Here is a 22488-nt window from a genome sequence, read left to right on the forward strand (position 1 = left end):
TATTTTTCCCATTACAATAATTCATACAGAAAAAATCAAATCGACATAAACCAGTGTAAGTTGTCAATAAATTATCAAAAAAGGTTTGTGGAAACTGACTTATGTCACTTTTCCCAAGCACTGTAGAATTATAAGCGTACATAATAAATATGTCAGTATATAACTAAAATACGAGTAGTATTGTTTTGTAATATAACGATAAAGTATAAGCTACACATATATAACATTTTCTTACTTATGCTTATCATCGAACACAAATTAAATTTCACAATAATTGTGTATTACAGTACATTAAAACATTTTTTTTTCAAATAGATCGAAGCTTGATTACTCTATCGATTAACCGATTCAAATCGTTAATCAATTAAATATTTTGATCGATCGACAGCACTATTAACATCACTACAAAACGAGTTAAAAATGGACTTGTGTGGTTTCTAAAATAACCGATTCGTTTCACTAAACTCTCGTCACACATGACAATGTTATTAGGAAATATTTACTAACCCATGTTTATTTTTAGTGGGTTATTTTACGACGCTGTATCAACATCTCAGGTTATTTAGCGTCTGAATGAAATGGTGATAATGCCGGTGTATTGATTCCGGGGTCCAACAGCGATACTTACCCAGCATTTGCTCATATTGGGTTGAGGGAAAACCCCGAAAAAATCTCAACCAGATAACTTACCCCGACCGGGATTCGAACCCCGGCCACCTGGTTCCGCGGTCAGACGCGCTAACCGTTACTCCACAGGTGAAACACCCGTGCTTATGCTTTATGATGAATGATTTCGACTTTTCTTACCTTCAGTGGCAATTCATCTTATGAAGCTTACAAACCAAATCTCATTTTAAAATATCTGGTTACAATAGTCTACGATGAATCATCCCTCCTGACACTCCCAAAGACACAGACAATTTCCGGAGCGACAATCTTCTACCCTGAATCGATAAACCTTGTACTCTCTCCACATTCTGTAACTGCTGAACTAGGCCGAATGTTAAGAGCTCAGCATTCACATTTCTTTTCGAGTCATAGTAGCGTTTTAACAATTTAAAACCGCACATCTTTTCCATGAATATTCATCGCAATACTGATTAATAAGATGAAAGGTTTTAGTACCACCTTTCCCAACCAAAACACGCAATTGGACAGCACGACATTCTAGTCGAAAAAAATGGTTTCCATTCAGCGGAGAGGATGGTATACTTATATAACTTGAATTTGTTCTCCTAATTGATATACATTTTTTTTTTAATTTCGTATGTAGAAAGCTCATTGCTGCAACAACTTAAATTCGAGATTAGTTTTTGAAAAAATGAAGCTCCAATTTTGAAAAAAATACAGTAATTCACTTAAATTAATATATTTCAACCATTTTAAAGATAGATTCTCAATTTATCTCGCATTTTATTCATAAAGGCACTTTTTTTTTTAAATACCTGAATCACAATTTTCATTTTGGCTTTCATAATTTAGAGATGAGAAACTACATTTTAAGAATGAATTTTAGAGATAGTTTATACAAATATGGAGGCATATTTTCTAAATGCAACAAAACTAAGAAATTTCTATTACGAACAAAAGTTTCCTAATAGTTTAAAGAGTTTATGTTCCAAATCTCGTGCATGTAACGTGAATAGTTTCGAAGATATGTCATAATTTTTTGTATGACAATAAAGTAAAAAAAACTCAAGTTACGGGAAATTGCAATTAAAGTTCAGCCTAATTTAAAAATTACTGCACAAGAGCTTAAAAAATGTGAATTGAATTTTATGTAACAGTTATCAAATATCAAACATTATTTTTAAGTTTTTTTTTATTATTATTTAGCAATGGTTTTCCACCACATTTAATCATTATTTTCCCTAGGAAACTCTGTGCATCACAGGTTTAAAAATGATGTCGCAGTAACTGACAAGAGCATAAACGAGCATTAAATTTTATGTATATATTAGATATTTTTTTACATATCAAAGTGTAGGCCTATGTCAAAGCAAACAAGAAAAATAGAAAATCCATCCTCTCCTCTTAAATAACAACTCCGCCAAAAAGTGAAGATAACACTAACAATAGGCCTATAAACACACATTATGACGGTTTTTATAGCCCTGTTGTGGGACACTCAGGACGAATTAAAAGAAAACACATATATCGGTACAGACCGATTATTTAGTCCTCACAGTTCAGCAACGCGAAAAAGGAGAAGTAATAGGAGTAGTGGGGAGAGTTCCGGAGTAGAGATAAGGGCGAGCGGTCGGTAAAGGAATGTAGTACGAAATGGGCGACGGACCACTTCCCTTCCCCCACTCTTTCTCTTCTACTATCACAAAGAACTTGCTAATTTCTTAGATAACAACCCTGCATTATGATAATAGGGGAACATAAATATATTGTAAGTTCACAGGGCTAACGGCTTCGAAGCTGGGTGCCTGGTTCTAATGAAGTGCACTGGTAGCAATCTAAAGCATGGGGGCATGAGATAGTTACTCTGCCTGCCATTAAAAAATTCACTTCACTGAATCCCAAGGTAAAAAAAAAAGGAATGTAGTACAGCTTAATTGTACTGGAAACACAACGCTATACAGCATGAGTGACATCCGATCGCTCTGACTGCAGGCGACAGACTAACCTGAACATCCCTTGGCGTAACTTAATGGACTCACCTGACCAAGGCGCACATTGCTGGCGACTGTAGGACTAAATAATCGTACTGTACTGGAAGTAACCCAATGCAATACAATTTATTGATGTTTGATTACTTTTTAAAAATTTAATTTCGTAAGTAGCCTCCACGGAAATGAATAACACATTCCTGCAATCTGCTATGGAAGTTCTGCATAACTCTCCCCAACAAAACAGGTTCGATGGCACTAATTTCGTTCTTTATACTTTGTTTCAGCTGGATGATGGTGCGAGGCTTGTTGCGATACATTCTACTTTTGAGATAACCCCATAGGAAGTAATCAACTGCAGTCAGATCAGGAGATCTTGGTGGCCAGCCAATGTCTCCAAATCGTGAAATTATTCGTCCTGGAAACATGTTTCGCAGACAGTTCATTAAACCATGAGCAGTGTGCGCTGATTATTATTATTATCAGCCTACCACCTTATCCGAACTCAAAAAAAATCTCATACATTGCCAAGCATGGTATAGGCTACCTATGTACTATAAATTATCAACAGTAATCTCACTAGAGGTTTTGATTTATCTAGAGAAAATCAAAACTCGAGTGGGATTTAATTGACTATTACACGATTAGAAGAAAGTATATAAAGATTAGAAGTAACGAAGTACTCCAATACAATAAAATATTAATTGGCTTACGAAAATACAACTGTCTTCAAATGTATTATTGTACCATCGCAACATTACGCTAGATGGCAGTACTGTTTTATGATCATGATTTCTTGTTACCGGTATCAGTTGTGCCAACTATGGAATCATCATTGAGCTCTGTGGACTGTTACTAGTCAAGAAGGCTTTGTTGATTCAGTTTCATTTTTATTAAAACATTTGCATTCCACTTCAATCATCCGGATCTCAGTAATCAACGTCACTTCACAGATGATTTTCAATAAATCTTAGTATTAAACAATCTCTGATACGTGACTATCCATAATATAATATAGCAGAAGCTATAACACACACAACCTAAATAATACAGGGACATCATTTTATTTTTACTAACATTTTTAATATTAACCTGTCTATAACTTTAGAGAACCGGAAACACCGCTTGGAGCAAGCGGTCCTCCAAGACTGGAGTTCGATGATACTGGCGTAAAACACAAATCACTCTATTAGGTATAGGAAGGAAGAAAAGTAGTTCATCCATTTACGTAAACTAGGAAATATCGCGACTTTGAGTTTGATAATTTTCATTAGGTTTTTCTTTAATCAAAGTACAGTACTGTATTAAGAATAAGTGTTTTTACTCACGAAGTGAGTTATCCATGCGAACGTATTCATTATGCAGTGTATATTATACTGTCTACAGCACATTAGCGTACAATATAGAGAAAGAAGCTAAATTGAAAAATAATCATAATATGAATATTTAAACACATTTTTGAAAATGGTGGCCGTTCATTTCGATACAGGCTTCAGTTCTTTTGTGCATATTATCGCACTATAGACTATTGCATCTAATTCCAATTGCCAGTTTCGTCCATCGTACTAGTAACTCATGTTGAAATAATTCTGTACCTACTCTACGTACTGTAAATTCAATCTTCACTTCTGCCCGACCCGAAAATATAAAATTACTCAGACATGCTATCTACTGTCCGTCCAAGTGGTTATGCCGCAGGATTGTTGAAAGGGAGGAAATCACGTGACAGTTAATTACTTAACGAGGCCCTTTTATTTAAGTTAAATTAAACAGCTGTATAATATTACGTAAACTTCCAATTCCTAAGAGAAATTAATGTTTTCAGAAAAGAGCTAAGACAGCCCAGCTATTACAGAGGGGCGAGCAGAAGCAGGTGGGGGAAATCGGGATGCGACGTAGGCAAACGGACAGTACCTGTGCGAAAATATGATTCAATATTGAAAGCTCTTTCGTCACTGGAAAACGCGAACATATTTCTGGAACGTACTATACTCAGTAACTCAGTACTGCTTACTATCTGCGGTCTTAGTTCTGTGTGGAGTTGGAACTTCCTTAGTAGAAGGGGTGGGAGTGAAGTACATTCAAAAACTGAGGTACAATAAAAATTGAAGTAAAAATAAAATGATGTCCCTGTATAAACGAGTGTTAGAAAAGTTTTAATTAGGGATGATGAAATAAACAAGAAACGTTTTAATTAACGATGATGAAATAAAAAATGAACATGAATAATTTTAAAAGAAACAATTATTGAAAGTACAATTTTCAAATTTGAATGTTTTAGTGGTTGGTGGTTCAGTTGATGTTATACTGGACGTGTGCGTAAAAGAAGTGAACTCGTTGATGTACATGGTGCATCCCTCAACTTATTCAGGATTTCCGAATGGTGCTCTTCATATATGAATGCCAATTTTCTGTTTTTTTTTTTTTTTTTTTTTTTTTTTTTTTTTTTTTTTTTTTTGACGTCCAGACCAGTGCAGTTTGAAATGTTGGCAAACAAGGAAACAAATGCAAGGGTAGCGATAAAAATAAACAAATGCTAGGGACGCGATAAAATTAAACAAATGCTAGGGACGCGATAAAATTGTGCGATAAGCAGCCATGATTGGTTGAAAGACGTCCTTTCGTACCGTTTTATTGTTCGAAAGTAGTGTGACGTAGTAAAAGCGTAATAGTCACTGTAATTTAGCCATGTCTGTGTCTTGGTCAGTTCTTCTTTTGATCCGCTCAATTACGAAATCATGGCATTAAACATGTAGGCCTACAGATCCTTTTACATGCGTTCGTGCAGACAGTTGCAGCACGGAACATTATCGTGACAATTTATTGTTTTGTTCTATATGTAGGGCTACCAATAATTGTGAAGTAATCCAAACTAATGCCATGAAAATTGATTACGGAGCTGCGACATACACAGAAATATATCATTAAGGGTACTAGATTTCGAAATCCATTAGGTCTATATTCTGAGGTGAACATGTGACACATTTAAATTGTATTTGGAATGAGGTAACCTTACGCAAGGTTACAGCCTGTTGCTTTCTTTTTTTTGAACAGTAGTCATGGATTACGAAACCACGGTTAAATAAAATGTAACCACCAGTGTACCATTCAGGTAGCCTAAAATTGGCTGGGTCGCTGAGTAAGAAGAAGCTCCTACTGAGGGATCCACTGGAAGGAATTGTGAACGGGAGAAAATTTCGGAGCAGACGAAGGTATCAGATGATAGACAACATTAAGATAATATAAGTTTTATGTATCTATATACGAATCGTATACGGAGAGTGAAAGGAAGGCGGAAAAGAGAGAATTTTCAAAAAGTAGTTGCTTCCCATAACTTTGTTTGAATTCACAAGATCACTCACTATTTCACGATAGTTTTCTACTTTATGATTTCCAAGAAAACCACAACAGATATTTTTAATGACTTTTATGCTGCTTTTTTCATTGAATTTAACAACTTCTCTAAAAATTTGAATTAACTAATATTAGTGATCTTATCTGTGGCCCTATAAAAATTTCTTCCTTCAGTTTTACATCATTAACTTAGGGAAATTTAGATTTAAAATACACCACAAAATGTTTCGTTAAGTCCCAGTTTTACAAGCATGGTAGATGAATATACTTTTTCACGATTCACTGACGGGGTAATATAGGCCTCATTAAAGATGGTAAATTGGGATATTTAAATGTATATTTTTATTTTAGATGTAGATGTAATTCCTCTAATGTTAGTTAAGCAGAAATAGCAATCAGTTGAATGGTCTTTCTGTTCTCCGAAACCATAGGAATTCCAAATGGTTCAATTTTTCCATCCAGTGAGAAGCGCACAGTGTTGCCATTCTAATCTGAATAAAATTTCCACATTGTACAAGAAATTCTCACTTCTTATAACTTGCAAAATTATAACAAAGAAAGCCTGACATAGCCCTATTACAGAAGTAGATTACACAAAAAGTGGCTGACACAAAAATATGCCTGATAGAAAAATTCTGATTACGTATTTGAATTCAGCATGAAAAACTACACTTACTTACTTAAAAATGCCTTTTAAGGAACCCGGAGGTTCATTTCCGCCCTCACATAAGTCCGCCATCGCTCCCTATTCTGTGCAAGATTAATCCAGTCTCGACAATAGGCCTCGTGTAAATGCAGCTTTAGGCCTTTTTATGTATTAATAGACCTATAGTTTCTTAATTTAATAATTTAATTTCGCTTTCAAGCTATGTTTCTTTTCGTGAGATAATAACAGATAAAGAATTTTAGTGTAATTGGCTATTTTGTTTCTTAAGAATTGATTAAAAATTGTTAAAATAGGTATATGCCTATGTTTCACGAAAAACTATGAAAGTTAGTAGAGTTTTATAGTATCATAAAATACCTATCTATGTCTTTAGTGACTCTTACATGGTCTTTGGTGCTCTAAGTGTCTATTTCCATATATTAAAAAAAAATAAATTCTAAAAATGTTTACTAGTAGGCCTATTTACAAGAATGGTCCTATGGTTGTGAAACTTGGACTCACTTTGAGAGAGGAACAGAGGTTAAGTGGTGTTCGAGAATAAGGTGCTTAGGAAAATATTTCGGGCTAAGAGGGATGAAGTTACAAGGGAGTAGAGAAAGTTGCACAACGCAGAACTGTACGCATTGTATTCTTCACCTGACACAATTAGGAACATTAAATCCAGACGTTTGAGATGGGCAGGGCATGTAGCACGTATGGACGAATCCAGAAACACACATAGGCCTAGAGTGTTAGTTGGGAGGCCGGAGGGAAAAAGACCTTTGGGGAGACCGAGACGTATATGGGAGGATAATATTAAATTGATTTCAGGGAGGTGGGATATGATGATAGAGACTGGATTAATTTTGCACAGGATAAGGACCGATGGCGGGTTTATATGAGGCCGGCAATGAACTTCCGAGTTCCTTAAAAACAAGTTGTAAGTAGGCCTAAGTAAGTAATTTTTGTTTATTAAAAAATATAAAACTTTGAGGGTCGGTTTTACAGTTTTTTGATTAAATAAATGTATAGCATATGTGTATGAATTAATCAATCTATATTATATTTGTATTCTATAATTTTGAAATATATATTAGTCCTACTTTTCACGTGCGATATTATTCTTCTCTAGTGTTAATATTATATTATATAATTCCATTGCCGCTGTAATTATATTTTAGTTCCTATTCTATTTTACTTATTTATTTTTATTATTATTATTTTTTATTTTAATATTATATCTGAACTGCGACCGAGCACGAGCGCTGCTCATTCGGTCTCAAATTTTGTTAATACTACTGTATCTTCTTTTTATATTGCTTGTACCTGTATTATTTTATTTCTATTTCTCTTGTTTTTTTTTGTAATTATATTCTTTATTCTGTATATTTAAATTTAAATAAAATAAATAAAATAAATAAATAAATTATTTTACAAGGTTAATCTATACTAGATTTTTAAGTGCCTCGAAATAATTTTCATAACAAACATTCCTTGAGCTCAATGATACTGGGAACTATCAGCACTAAAGATATCAGCCGTTGAAAGCATATTCACGAGTCTTCCGAACTAGAGGTATTTAAGGCTAGGCCTATTCCCTTCACAAGATAAGCTAAATTACCGGTAGCTTTCGCATGAGTAGGGATAAATATAACCCGTATTTCTGAGTACCTGGCAGAGGAGACTTAAGGGTAAACACTGGAAGGTGAAAGGTTCTGAGCGCTTAGCAAGGAATTTCAAACCCACAAATAAGTGAGAAGCTATTTTCAGGTACAAGAGACAAGCGTGATAAATACGAACTGACATAAGAGTGACGAGGAATGTGAATGGAACCCTTTACCTAATATTTTCGTCTACTTTAGCAATAATAGTAAATCAGCTTTCACTTGTGTTCTTGTAGTACAGGGGTTGGTAAAATCGGTCTTGTGAACCGAATTGTTTACAATGAAGAAATTTAGGATCTAATCAAGAAAAAAATAGGAATAAATAGAGACTAGGGAGTAACGTTAAACTAAAAAATATACGAGCATATGTCCTTGTAAGGAATTTTAGGGCTGTGAGTAAGAATTTATGTGAGCTCCAAGCCCGCTGATCGTTTGTCTCACTCCGTCTGTGACTGTTTCATGGAATGAATTTATTAGGCCTAACATTTTGTAGGAAAAAGACCTATAATAGAGTAAACCTTTCAAGGATAATATGAGGGGAGATGAGCAAGACACTGCAAAAATGAATTCAATAAGATATTATAATCGAGAATATAGGCTATGTTAAGCAGTAGTAGGCCTGCATTAAGCCGCCAAATGATGGATAATAAGCGAGTTATTTATGCTAAGAGCATGAGATTTAACATCTACATAGCGTTCGCTTACATAATGTAGGGCGACCGGGCGGCGCGCGACCGGTACAAATGCCATGCAACACGCGGCAAACCTTCTCCCGCACGCTCGGCACTCCAGTTCACTCTCTCCGTACGAGGAGTTGTGTTGAGGTTAGATTGCGTGTTCTTCTTCTGATGGTGTTAGTGAAATGAACCTTAACGTACAATACAATAGTTTTTTTTACTGTAAAATTGTCTTTAATTTACCCAGCTTGTAAGTTCATAGCAGTCATTCTTTTATTTTATTTATTTATTTATTCATTTATTTACTTATTTATTTATCTATTTATTTATCTAGGCCTACATATTTATCTATTTACCTACTTATTTATTTACTTTATTTATTTATTAATTTATTTATTTACTTATTTATGTATCTATTTATTTACTTACATATATTTACTCATTTATTTATTTACTTATTTATTTATCTATTTATTTATCTAGGTCTACATATTTATTTATTTATCTACTTATTTATTTATTTACTTTATTTATTTATTTATTTACTTATTTATTTATCTATTTACTTACATATATTTACTCATTTATTTATTTACTTATTTATTTATCTATTTATTACTGATTTACTTACATACAATTATTCATATATTTACTCATTTATTTATTTATTTATTTATTTACTTACATATATTTACTCATTTATTTATTTACTTATTTATTTATCTATTTATTACTGATTTACTTACATACAATTATTCATATATTTACTCATTTATTTATTTATTTATTTACTCATTTATTTATTTATTTATTTATTTATATTTGTTTACTTACATATATTTACTCATTTATTTATTTACTTATTTATTTATCTATTTACTTACATACATTTACTCATTTATGTATTTACTTATTTATTTATCCATTTACTTACATATATTTACTCATTTATTTATTTACTTATTTATTTATCTATTTACTTACATATATTTACTCATTTATTTATTTACTTATTTATTTATCTATTTATTACTGATTTGCTTACATACAATTATTCATATATTTACTCATTTATTTATTTATTTACTTATTTATTTATTTAGTCATTTATTTATTAATCTATTTATTTATATTTGTTTACTTACATATATTTGCTCATTTATTTATTTATTTATTTATTTATTTACTTATTCGTTTACTTATCTATTTACTGCTTGAACCATTTACAAAAAAAGAATCAGAAAGGGATATTTCAAGAAGTAAGTCTACTTATTCAAAATTCTATTTATGGACTCACCAGCAAAGAAATATAGACTAAGCTACAATGCGAACTTAGCTCACCGTCCCTGGTCGAAGTCAACATCACAGGGGAAGCTGGGAGTAGGGATGTAGTGGAACTGATAAGCGGTGTTGACAGGGTTAAGGTCCGACCATTCAGCTATCGCAAGAATTAATATAATTAATATAGTGAATCGTTAATATTTTATGAAACTTGTACAGTGGACGTTATCAGTTCGGACGCTGGCGAATAGGGGCGTGGTTTTCTAGTAGCTTTGGTGTGAGGTCATGTATTCCTTTTGCATTCTTTACAGGGCCGGTGAGGTAAGTCTCGTAGAATATAGTGTAGAGATGAGTGGGTCAAAATTGTAGAGTAAATAAAGTCTCATTCTGAACTAATAATAATAATAATAATAATAATAATAATAATAATAATAAGTTAACACAAGTAGCCTACAAAACTAATGGTAAAAATGGATAAAACCAATATTTAGGCCTAAGACAAATTGGCTTGGTAGGCCTATCTCCAACTCAGCCAGTAACACTGAAACTGTGTGTAAAATATTTTGGTGTAACGATCTGTGGGTAGCTATAACTTGCGCATAATAGACCTACCAAAACACCCAAGCTTGCAAGGTTGGTTGTCTTTGTTGAAATGTTATATTCACAGCAATAATACTTCTACTTCAATATACGTAGGCTACTTCAAATAAAAGGTTTCAAAATGATATACAACCATCGTTTTCTTTCTTCAAAATTACCAGGTGACATAGCACTGTATTTAATTGAATTTTTGCGGCTACTGAACGTCTAAACATCACTCTTGCATTTCAATATCTACTTCAATTTTCTCGAACTTTAGTGTCAAAAGTAGTTATTGTGAAACAGTAACTGATTACTGTAAAATTAACAGAAAAATTTATGAACTGAAAATGTAAAGTTTTGTAATCTGTACACAGGTTGTTTTCTGTGAACATTTAAAAGTATAAACATCTTTCAAATGTAAGTTTTCTTCCTTACTTTATTTCCTGTTTGAAAACCAAGGAACATAGAGCGAAAATGTGAGTACAAAGAGCATTAGGCCTATGATAGTTCCACGCCACGGTTGTCCCGCCATGTAGGTCAAAAATAAATAAGAAAACTAAAACACGGGCTTAATTACGGATAAACTCCATTAAGCTATCTGTAAGAAAATCCTCGAGAGTAACATAGACTATTAATAACAGGAAATATAAGATAAACAAAACGTAACACAAAGTGACTAAGCTTAAATTAATACTTACTTACTTATTGGATTTTAAAGAACCCGGAAATTCATTGCCGCCCTCACGTAAGCCCGCCATTGATCCCTATCCTGAGCAAGATTAATCCAGTCTCTACCATCATATCCTACCTACAGCTTAAATTAATAACAAACAATTATTTAAATCTACGTTATCTCTTAATTGTTCGATAAATAAGTTAAGGATAGTATTATGTGTAAGATACTTATAGCCTATTAGTTTAATTTTAAATTCCGATTTAACAACAGTTACAGAAAATTAATACTCAGGACGAACTGGACGTCTTACTTGCTGACACAATGATTTTAAGTTCATAAAGCTGTCAATTTTAGTTTTCGGCTACATTTTAACTCATATTAATGAAGATACGATAACAATCACATTCTTTAATATTTTGCATTACAAGTTCGTTTTATCTTAGGTCTACAGTAATTAAATCTTTGCACTATCTGTAAATAATTTGTATTTTTGTATGTATTTATAAACACTATAATTGGGTATACACACAGTGGCAGTAATATATAATATACAATAATTACAGTCATAAATTTACAATAATTACAGCAATAAAAAATAAAATAAATGTAAATTTAATTCTAACTAACTTAGAAATAAGTAAACGCAATAAACCTTGGACTATAAATAAAAACTATGCTATAGGAAACCTAATTTATAAATACAGTACTTCTTCTAAACCTATTATCAACTTAATTACAAGTCACCTTAATTAATTACATATCAACTTAATTACATGACACAACTTAGATAATTACACTGCACCTACAATTAAATTTTCAGTCTAATCTTCTTAACCGTTCCTTAAATGTAGCCTATTGATTTTGAGAGGACCACCCTGAAAGATTGCCGCAGGTAAGCTGTTCCAGTCTACTATTGTGCGGTTAACAAAGGAAAATTTTGCAACTACCGTTCTTTGTTTCCTTCATTTAAATTTCCTAATAATGCAGTAATAGGTCTACAATATTGTTTATTGTTTATTGTTAATAAAATAACATGGACAAAAATACAATCTCAGTTCTTCCCTGAAGGAGTAAAAGACTCGAAACACTTTCAACAATGTCGCTTTGATGTAGGCTGGTAAGCTTAATTAAACTTCAGTAATTTAATAGATGGAGATAAGTTTAAAATAAATAGGCTTATGGCCTAGACCAGTAATGAAGACATTGAGGAGAAGGTGGTAATATGGGACGGGGGGGCTGTTTGTCTAAAATTAATGGCGCTATTTGTTACGTACAGTGACATATTTTCCTCCTCGGGCAATCTTTGTCTGCAATGGGGTGCAGTAAGTCCATCAAGTTGGAGTTGTGCGTTAGAGGGGATCATGTTCATTACGCCAGTGTTAAAAGTTTTTGCAGAGGGTGATTTTCTCGGCTGTTTTTTTTAATTGGGTTATTTTACGACGCTTTATCGACATCAAGGTTATTTAGCGTCTGAATGAAATGGTGATAATGCCGGTGAAATGAGTCCGGGGTCCAGCACCGAAAGTTACCCAGCATTTGCTCGTATTGGGTTGAGGGAAAACCCCGGAAAAAAACCTCAACCAGGTAACTTGCCCCGACCGGGATTCGAACCCGGGCCACCTGGTTTCGCGGCCAGACGCGCTGACCGTTACTCCACAGGCGTGGACTCTCGGCTGTTACGTAGTAACAAATTAAGATAGAGAAATTATCTTTATGCGTAAAAAAAGTAGGAGGTATAGATTTATAATGTCCAGCATCATGGGAATCAAACGCCAATGTGAATTACATTTATTCAAGACTTTATGCTATAGTATGAGTGGTGATATTATGGGACAGGGTTGTTCCATATTACAACATTGCTATTCGTGTAACAAAAATAGATGTTCAAGACAAAACTAGAGTAACAGTAACAAATTAAGATAGAGAAATTATCTTTATGCGTAAAAAAAAAAGTAGGAGGTATAGATTTATAATGTCCAGCATCATGGGAATCAAACGCCAATGTGAATTACATTTATTCAAGATTTTATGCTATAGTATGAGTGGTGATATTATGGGACAGGGTTGTTCCATATTACAACATTGCTATTCGTGTAACAAAAATAGATGTTCAAGACAAAACTAGAGTAACAGTAACAAATTAAGATAGAGAAATTATCTTTATGCGTAAAAAAAAAAAAGTAGGAGGTATAGATTTATAATGTCCAGCATCATGGGAATCAAACGCCAATGTGAATTACATTTATTCAAGATTTTATGCTATAGTATGAGTGGTGATATTATGGGACAGGGTTGTTCCATATTACAACATTGCTATTCGTGTAACAAAAATAGATGTTCAAGACAAAACTAGAGTAACAGTAACAAATTAAGATAGAGAAATTATCTTTATGCGTAAAAAAAAAAGTAGGAGGTATAGCTTTATAATGTCCAGCATCATGGGAATCAAACGCCAATGTGAATTACATTTATTCAAGATTTTATACTATAGTATGAGTGGTGATATTATGGGACAGGGTTGTTCCATATTACAACATTGCTATTCGTGTAACAAAAATAGATGTTCAAGACAAAACTAGAGTAACAGTAACAAATTAAGATAGAGAAATTATCTTTATGCGTAAAAAAAAAAGTAGGAGGTATAGATTTATAATGTCCAGCATCATGGGAATCAAATGCCAATGTGAATTACATTTATTCAAGATTTTATACTATAGTATGAGTGGTGATATTATGGGACAGGGTTGTTCCATATTACAACATTGCTATTCGTGTAACAAAAATAGATGTTCAAGACAAAACTAGAGTAACAGTAACAAATTAAGATAGAGAAATTATCTTTATGCGTAAAAAAAAAGTAGGAGGTATAGATTTATAATGTCCAGCATCATGGGAATCAAACGCCAATGTGAATTACATTTATTCAAGATTTTATGCTATAGTATGAGTGGTGATATTATGGGACAGGGTTGTTCCATATTACAACATTGCTATTCGTGTAACAAAAATAGATGTTCAAGACAAAACTAGAGTAACAGTAACAAATTAAGATAGAGAAATTATCTTTATGCGTAAAAAAAAAATAGAAGGTATAGATTTATAATGTCCAGCATCATGGGAATCAAACGCCAATGTGAATTACATTTATTCAAGATTTTATACTATAGTATGAGTGGTGATATTATGGGACAGGGTTGCTCCATATTACAACATTGCTATTCGTGTAACAAAAATAGATGTTCAGGACAAAACTAGAGTCTTAGAACCTTCTAATTTGTGTGCAAGGTACTGATAAACGTGCATGAAATTTGCCGAGAACAAAACCAGAGCCTTCACCTATGGGAAGAGCAGAACTTCATATTTTTAACATAACTATCAAGGCAATGGCTTCCATTTGAATTCGGTGTCTAATGTGTTACCAGTGTTAATGTCTTAAGCATTGTATGTGATTCCAGGCTCAATTTTTAGAATTTATGCAAGCATTTTGTCTGTCCCATATTGCAACCTTATTTTCTGGAAGTCCAATTATACGGCACGAGAACTTTCTAAAACATAACACCTAATTCCTTATATAATCATGTTATGACTTTGCACATCTAAAGAGAAACGATATTCCTATAAGGGATCACCTCAAATCCCATTTTTAATTTCGTTGTTTTCAAATTATAGACTATGGAAGAAGACTATCCCATATTAATTACTACCTTCTCCTCTACTGTATCCCTTGTTCGTCTCCTGGATGCTGTCTTAGTATTGAGTAAATAGATAATTTTGGCAATGGAAGATAACCGCAACAAGTTTAAAATTTATATTTTTGTATGCATGTATTTTTAAAACGAATACAGACCTACAATTGTATCCGGTACTTGTGTTAATCTATTTATTCGGGCTATTAGTGAAACATTTTGTGAAATAATTTACGGTATTTTATTTCTAAGTGTTGTCACGTTCTACATCCATAATCCACTAATAGGCCTAACAATTCTTTAATAATAGGGTCTATGCGATTTTCATGCTTTTCGCTTAAATTCCAATCCAAATATTTTCATATTAAGAAGCAAAAGTAATATAGGCCTAATTTAATTTACAGAAATAGTCTATACATAATATTCCACGTCAGTAATAAATGCGATATGAGAAAAGTACATTTTTTATTATCACTAGAAAAAAGTAGGTAGCAGTGGCAGTTTTTCTCGCTGCTTTAAATATGAAGTGATTACTGATTACTGAGTGGAGCAGTAGACCGAGTGGGAAATCGCAATAACATATGGTCTAGTCTTCTTGAGTCAGCGAGAAGAAGACAAGAAAGAAGCTGAATCAAGAAGGCTTCTTGGGAGATCAAGAGAAGGGGCGGTTACCATTCAGAGAAGACGTCATTATGCGAAAAGTACGATGGGTGAAGAGATAGCGATTTCGTCACCACAAGGCAGTATTTTATCGTTGACGGGTGGATTTAAGGACAAAAAAAGTTACAATCTTAGAAGTTGGTGCATGAGCGGTAAGAAATAAATAAAAGTTATAGTGTGTTTAGGGGATCTTAGATTTAGAGATCAGTTAGGAAGTTATGAAATTGTAAAAAGATGTTGGGAAATTAAAAAGTGGCTAATTAGTAAACATAGTTACTGATTGAATTTTATTGTAAAGAAGTAAGTCTTAGAAAGTGATGTAGTGAAGTTTATGAAAGATGATCTTAGTGATAGTATTTACAATGTTCTATATTTTTTTTCTGAGTGTTGATTGTGGTTAAGAAATGAATGATAAAAACTAAAGTGAACTAGATACTCATGTCAAGATTAAATAAGATTATTATAATGACGTGTATTAGGTAGAAAAAAGATCCCAATGAGTAGCCTATAACCGAGTGAAGTGTTAAAGGTTTTTAAGTAGGAATGTTAGTATAGGGATTTTAATTAGGATAGTCAGTTAAAATTTAAGAACGATATTTTGATAAGGTAATAATGATCAACAGAATAATATCCTGTAAAGTAGAACAAGTTAGATGTAATGTAGAAAGACGGAATTATATATAAATTAGTTTAACAGGCTGTCGGGAGTGCATGCTAATTGTAGATATATGTAATAGAAAGTTATGGTGAAACCCGTATACACCATAACTATTATAGATTAGGCTAAATGTTGATGGCAAATAAATATCTATCTAAGTTTGGTTACTGACTACAATGTGCTGATTGTGAAACTAGGCCTAAAATTGAAGGAAAATTCTATAGTTGAATCTACGGAAAGAATTTTTTACGATTGGTACATGCGTCACAGGCCATATTAGGATTATATAAAACTGAGAAGATAATTATGCAGTTTACTAGGCTACAGGTACACAAAGAATAAACAAGGATTATGTCCCACACTCTAAAACTTGAGAAATTTAATTAAGGTGTATAAAAATATAAAAGCAAAAATTTCGCATAGCTAAATTACGTTGACAAATAGCCTACGATTTTTATAAAAAATTATATCGATTAAGTTTACTATAGGTCTACATAGTGAAAGGCCCCTAATAGACCTGCATATTTCGACACGAATTTAAATAACGCGTTTATTAAGAATGGGATTCCGAAATCACAGTCAGTGCAATGTACGATGTAAACTGCATCCTACTTTTTCATTATAAGTTAGGTCCTACACATTATTTAGTTGCCGTCATGTGAAACATTATCTTGAAAAAAGAGGTTGAAGAACTTTGGAGGCTTCTTGAAATATAGCCTATTTGGAAAATGTAAGTTTTCCATGTTAAGGGTTAATTTGGAGTCCATGCTTTAGTAGACATTAAGATGCAACAGAAGATGCACTGACCTAATTATGGCTACTGTAATTTAACAAGTAAAACTCTCAACTTATCATTGAACTTGTCAACGCTTAGCTTTGGTAGCAACACACAGACTAAAGCAGAAAAGTAACTAACTGATTAGCAGCTATTTCGGTCCCACATTTTCGGTAAATAGACAGATAGGTAACAGACACAGACGTGGACAAATTATTAGACAAAATTAATTATATGTGCAACAAAGCTGTATTTATCGGCAGAAATAATGAACAAAAATATATTTTGCACAGATATAATGAACAGAAAATTGAGTCTTGAGGTTACTAATATTTGTGAACATTCCCTTATTCTTTATTAACACGTTGATTTTGTCAGGGATGCTGGAAACCAAAGTGTGACACTTTCTTTGAATATCAGCGTCATTTAGCCAGATATCACACAGTACTTAAATGAATCAACGTTTTGTAGTAAGCCTCTTTTTGTTCACATTCGTCTACAGTATAGATCACAGATTTTCAATTTTGTTCATGTCCGGTCTTCTTGCAGGCCATGGGAGAACAGACTGTTGAATATCTTCTGCAGTATATAATTAAAACACCAGTGGTACCAACACAACCAGATAAAATATACTTAACCATTGGAAAAATGTACCAGAAGATGTAAACAATCAGATTTACAACAATAGAGACTCTGTGAATTATACTGATAGTTGATATGACGAATTATATTATGTTTCCAAGAAAAACGCTTTAGTCTAATAATTTGTCCACGTCTGTAGGTTACATGGGTACCTGACACTTCGGCCACGCTTTTTCGGTATTTGGATAGGCCTATTGGTAATGACATTTTTGGGTAATTGTTGCATATTGGTACCCACTTCGATCATTATACCCTCAAAATATAATGAAATGTAAGGAATAATTATTTTTATTGTAATTGCACAGGAATTTTCTGTCTGATTAGGTACTATTCCGTTTCTTCCTCTTTACTATCACTATCAGCCGCACGCTCGCTGGAGTTGATCTTCACTTTGTAAGCCAGTCTCCTTAAATAAACATCCAACTGTTCTCTGGTCTTGTAGTCCTGGTATCTTGCCACAATGGACACGATTTACTCCTGATTCTTGATTTATGTTTTGTTCAGGGAGGCTTTACGTTTCTTTGCAAATAGCTTCTTCTTCTTCTTCTTCTTCTTCTTCCGTTCCTAGGAAGTTATTTTAGTTCTACTCAGAAATTGTATTGCATTTTGCAAATTATTTTTACCGTTGCTAGAAAATGTAATTTAAATTAAATTTATTTCATAAGCAATGACCAAGCAACATAACTGAAACAAAGCAATGACAAAAATGATAAAGTGACCCAAGTGCAATACCAATAAATTCGTGGTACGGAAATGGCCTATTACCGAAAATGCTGTACCAAAAATTTCGTGGGATCGAAATGTCTTATTTACCTAAATGGCCTAGTACCAAAAATGAAAAGTGACCCAAAAAGGTGGACCGAAACAGCCTGAAACGAACTAACTTCATATCATAATCATCATCATAATGATCATCAGTCACGAATTGAGTTTTTGTAGACCTGTTTGGAACTCAATCTGTGATCTTTTCAAAGACCTTCCATTTCGTTTGAAACTTTCTAGTTTAGTCTATTATTATTAATTTTCAAAACATAGCCTAATTGAACACCTAAATTGACAAACATTCCAAATCCAGCGAAGCAGCTAAATTGTTCAGGAGACAAGGAACTAAGTTATAGCCATAGGCTTGCAATAACTTATAAGAACATTACAATAAATATTTGTAGCCTATGATTTAAAAACCACAGACTTAGAGTCGGACTTGGGATATCATTTTTACAGGATACAGCCTGTGCAAGAAAAAAAATACATAGGTCTATGTCAGGCAAAAAAGTCAAATTCAATAAATTTTCGACTTGGGATGTTTGTCACTTCAGATATTCAATTATTTTTGTTCTTTTTGCTCTATGCATATATACAAATTGCTTCTGCCATCAATTCCTTCAATAGACTACCGGTATTTCCTAATTTATCTTCTGGTCAAAACTTCTCTAGGATATTCTTCTGCTCTAAAAATTTTATATCAACTTCAGCTCGTTTTTGTCGTTTTGTTTATGAGCGTCCAAACATCATATAACTTAGCAATGTGAGGAACAGTGTTGCATATTTTTATTCTAGGAGATGTTTTAACTACAGTGGATTCACACAATCCCCATAATTCCGTTAAACGCTTATGCTGTTCGTGATTGTTATTGTGAGAATGGTTGGAATTGTAAGGATGTTTGAGATACATTATAAAATAAAAGTTTGATATGTTTTTTTTTTTTTTCATTTTTATCTTTATAACGATGAATGTCACATTTCTATTAAGGATTACATAATGATCTAATTGAGTCTATAACTGCAAGATGTAGTGCTGTTTCTATAGAAAATAAAGGAAAGGATTACTGTATTCGTGGTGATAATTCTACTTTTTACCATTTTTCATAAGAACAACATTAAATTTCGCAGTGATCCATTGAATTGGATAATGACATCAACCTTAAGAAAACTGTGACATTCATCGTTTTTCCCGCAAACTCTTCATTTAAATTTAACAAAGCGGAGTCTTCTCGATAATTATTGGATGAATTTGGAAATTAACACCTTAATTAAGTAGCCTACTTTACAATTAATATGTCTAATAATAATAATAATAATAATAATAATAATAATAATAATAATAATAACAATAATAATACAATAATCCGTGGATCTACAGCACATTAAGAGCCCAGGTCGACCAGCCGGCTGCTGGCCTCACGCCCACACATTGAAGCAGAGGTGATCGAACGTAAAACCAGAATGTAGGTATCGTGTGGTTAGCACGATGATCCCCCCAGCCGTTATATCACGCTTCCGTAACTGGATTTCGCGACATAACGTAGTTCCCCATCATGATGCTGGGTGGGCACCGGTCCCATACACTGGCCGAAATTTCATGAGAAAATTTCTTCCCCCATGGGGACTCGAACTAGCGCGCATTCCGTACCGCAAGTCTTAGGCAGGATGCCTTAGACCACGAAGGCTATGTTAACCCCTACAGTCCTGAATTTATATTTTAAAAAAAAATGAAAAAAAAAAAACTGGTCACATATCATTCTGGAGATCCAAAATTCCTAAAACAAGTCTTCACAGAAAATCAAAATTTGGGGACAATTTTGACCCCTGGGATCCCAAAATTTAAAATTTTATTTTTAATTCAGGTATAGAAATGTTTCAAAAATAATATTCTCCATTTCTATCACACTGGATTTTTCAAAATATTTAAAAATATCGAAGATATTCCAAAAAAGAAACAATGTACACTATAATTTACATCAGACCTGAAGGGATTAAATTAGACCTACGTATCTATTTCCGTTTTCATACCCCTAGCATTCATTAATAACATCAATTTGTGTAGGCCTACTAATAATAATTTACTTTATTAAATCTGAATTAAGTTGAAAATTTCGTTATGCTTTCACACGTTAAAAATGAACTAATTTATATTATGTCACACTCATTTGTTTCCTCTTTATGCCTTAGGCATTTAACTACTGGCAGATTCGAAACTACACTGTTTTAAGCACAAATATATTTGAGTCATCCAAAGCCTACTCTAATTAATAACGTCACCGTATTAACAGAAAGTATGACCAGATTAAGTTGAAAATTTCGTTAAGCTTTCACACGTTAAAAAAAATTGATTCATTATGATGTCACATTCGTTTTATCACGGCTGGCTGGATTCAAATCAACTTTGTTTTAAACACATAATTTCAATCATCCAAAGCCTACTGTAATTATTAATAACATCACCATATTAATATAAATTGTGACTAGATTTCTAAGCGAAGCGCATAAATGTTTCACATTGAAAAAATTTGAAACATCAATATAATGAGAAAGTGAAAAAAAAAAAACAAACAAACAAATAAACGAAACGATTAGCTTAAGCATAATTTTAAAATTTCAATGTGGTGCGAGATTCTTGGTTTTTGCACCATGTCACATGCAACTCCGACACTACGCATCGGGAAGGCAGTTCTCGAGAATAACTTTTGGTAACGGATGTAACTAATGGATTTCGCTTACGTTGCTTTCCCAGATGATGAAGACGATAAGTGACACCCAAACGTTGGATATTTCTACACCTATGACACGGTGTGAAAACCGAAAAACCTCGCACCAACTTTCAATAATGATGTGACAAAAAATTACGCAAGTTCTTCGAGTTCCTTTCAGCCTATGTATGCTAACAACATCTTCTTAAATCTACCACCAAAACAGTGAAGTGACACTGAACAGGGATCGAACCCACGGAGTGCGTGCTTACCGTCTTTGGTCTGGTGGAGATGTCCGTCGTCGGCTGCGGGCGCTCTCGCGTTGCCGAGGATCTGATCGATGCTGTAGACCCCGCGTGGCCTCGTAGCGGCCGGTATGTCCTCGGAGTGGCTGGGGCGATCCATTCCACCCCGCTAACACTGTCAGACTGAGATCAACCGCTACACCAACTCAATTACAACCCCTCCACTCTATTCCGACACTCACTTAGGTAATGAAGCCAAACTCTCTTCCCCTATCATTCACTGCAACAAAACCTCTCTTCCCCTAACGTCTCGCCGACTAATACCAAGATGAAAGTTCATAAATGTTTCGAAAGACAGCCAATGGGCATGCGCGGTACAGACTCACAGACCAATAGTGCTGCTGGTAACTAATCAATTTGCCAGTCGTTGGCGCTAGCTGCGTATTATGTCTGTCTGAGTCGAGGAGGGGGGATGTTGACAAAGCTTATCCGCCGAGCGTGCTTTTGATTGGCTGCAGGAAGCATTTCGAGCGGGCATTGGGTGACACGAGGAGAGGGGGAAAGAGACGGAGAGTTACGTAATCAATAGAAGTAATTATGGAAGGAAATCCCGAAAGGTTATGAAAGCACGTGTGGATTACTCGTTCGAACTCGAGCCGACATATTACGTTCTAATTTCCTAAACGAAGGAAAATATTGATATACAGCCGCAATTTAGATAGACTCAGCAAGGACGCGCTGCATTGTTGAGGCGATCATCTACAAATCTGTCCGGTTTGTGATACAATCAACCAGCTGTCACTTATCAAGTGTTTATTTGACACTTCCCTGTTAAGGAAAGATGTAGGTTCAAACTG

The 22488-nt window shown here is 33.7% G+C and overlaps 1 protein-coding gene across 1 annotated transcript in view; it reads right to left on the minus strand.

The window, feature by feature from the left end:
* LOC138704274 (retinal homeobox protein Rx1-like) overlaps positions 1 to 21861 on the minus strand; it is a 155472-nt gene extending 133611 nt beyond the window's left edge. The window contains exon 1 of the mRNA XM_069832143.1: positions 21659 to 21861. Coding sequence (XP_069688244.1) covers positions 21659 to 21791 — 133 coding nt within the window. The 5' untranslated portion in view covers positions 21792 to 21861. The remainder of the gene's footprint in view (positions 1 to 21658) is intronic.
* Positions 21862 to 22488: the final 627 nt, after the last annotated feature.

This window comes from Periplaneta americana, chromosome 8 (genome assembly GCF_040183065.1).
Source record: "Periplaneta americana isolate PAMFEO1 chromosome 8, P.americana_PAMFEO1_priV1, whole genome shotgun sequence".
Taxonomy (NCBI): domain Eukaryota; kingdom Metazoa; phylum Arthropoda; class Insecta; order Blattodea; family Blattidae; genus Periplaneta; species Periplaneta americana.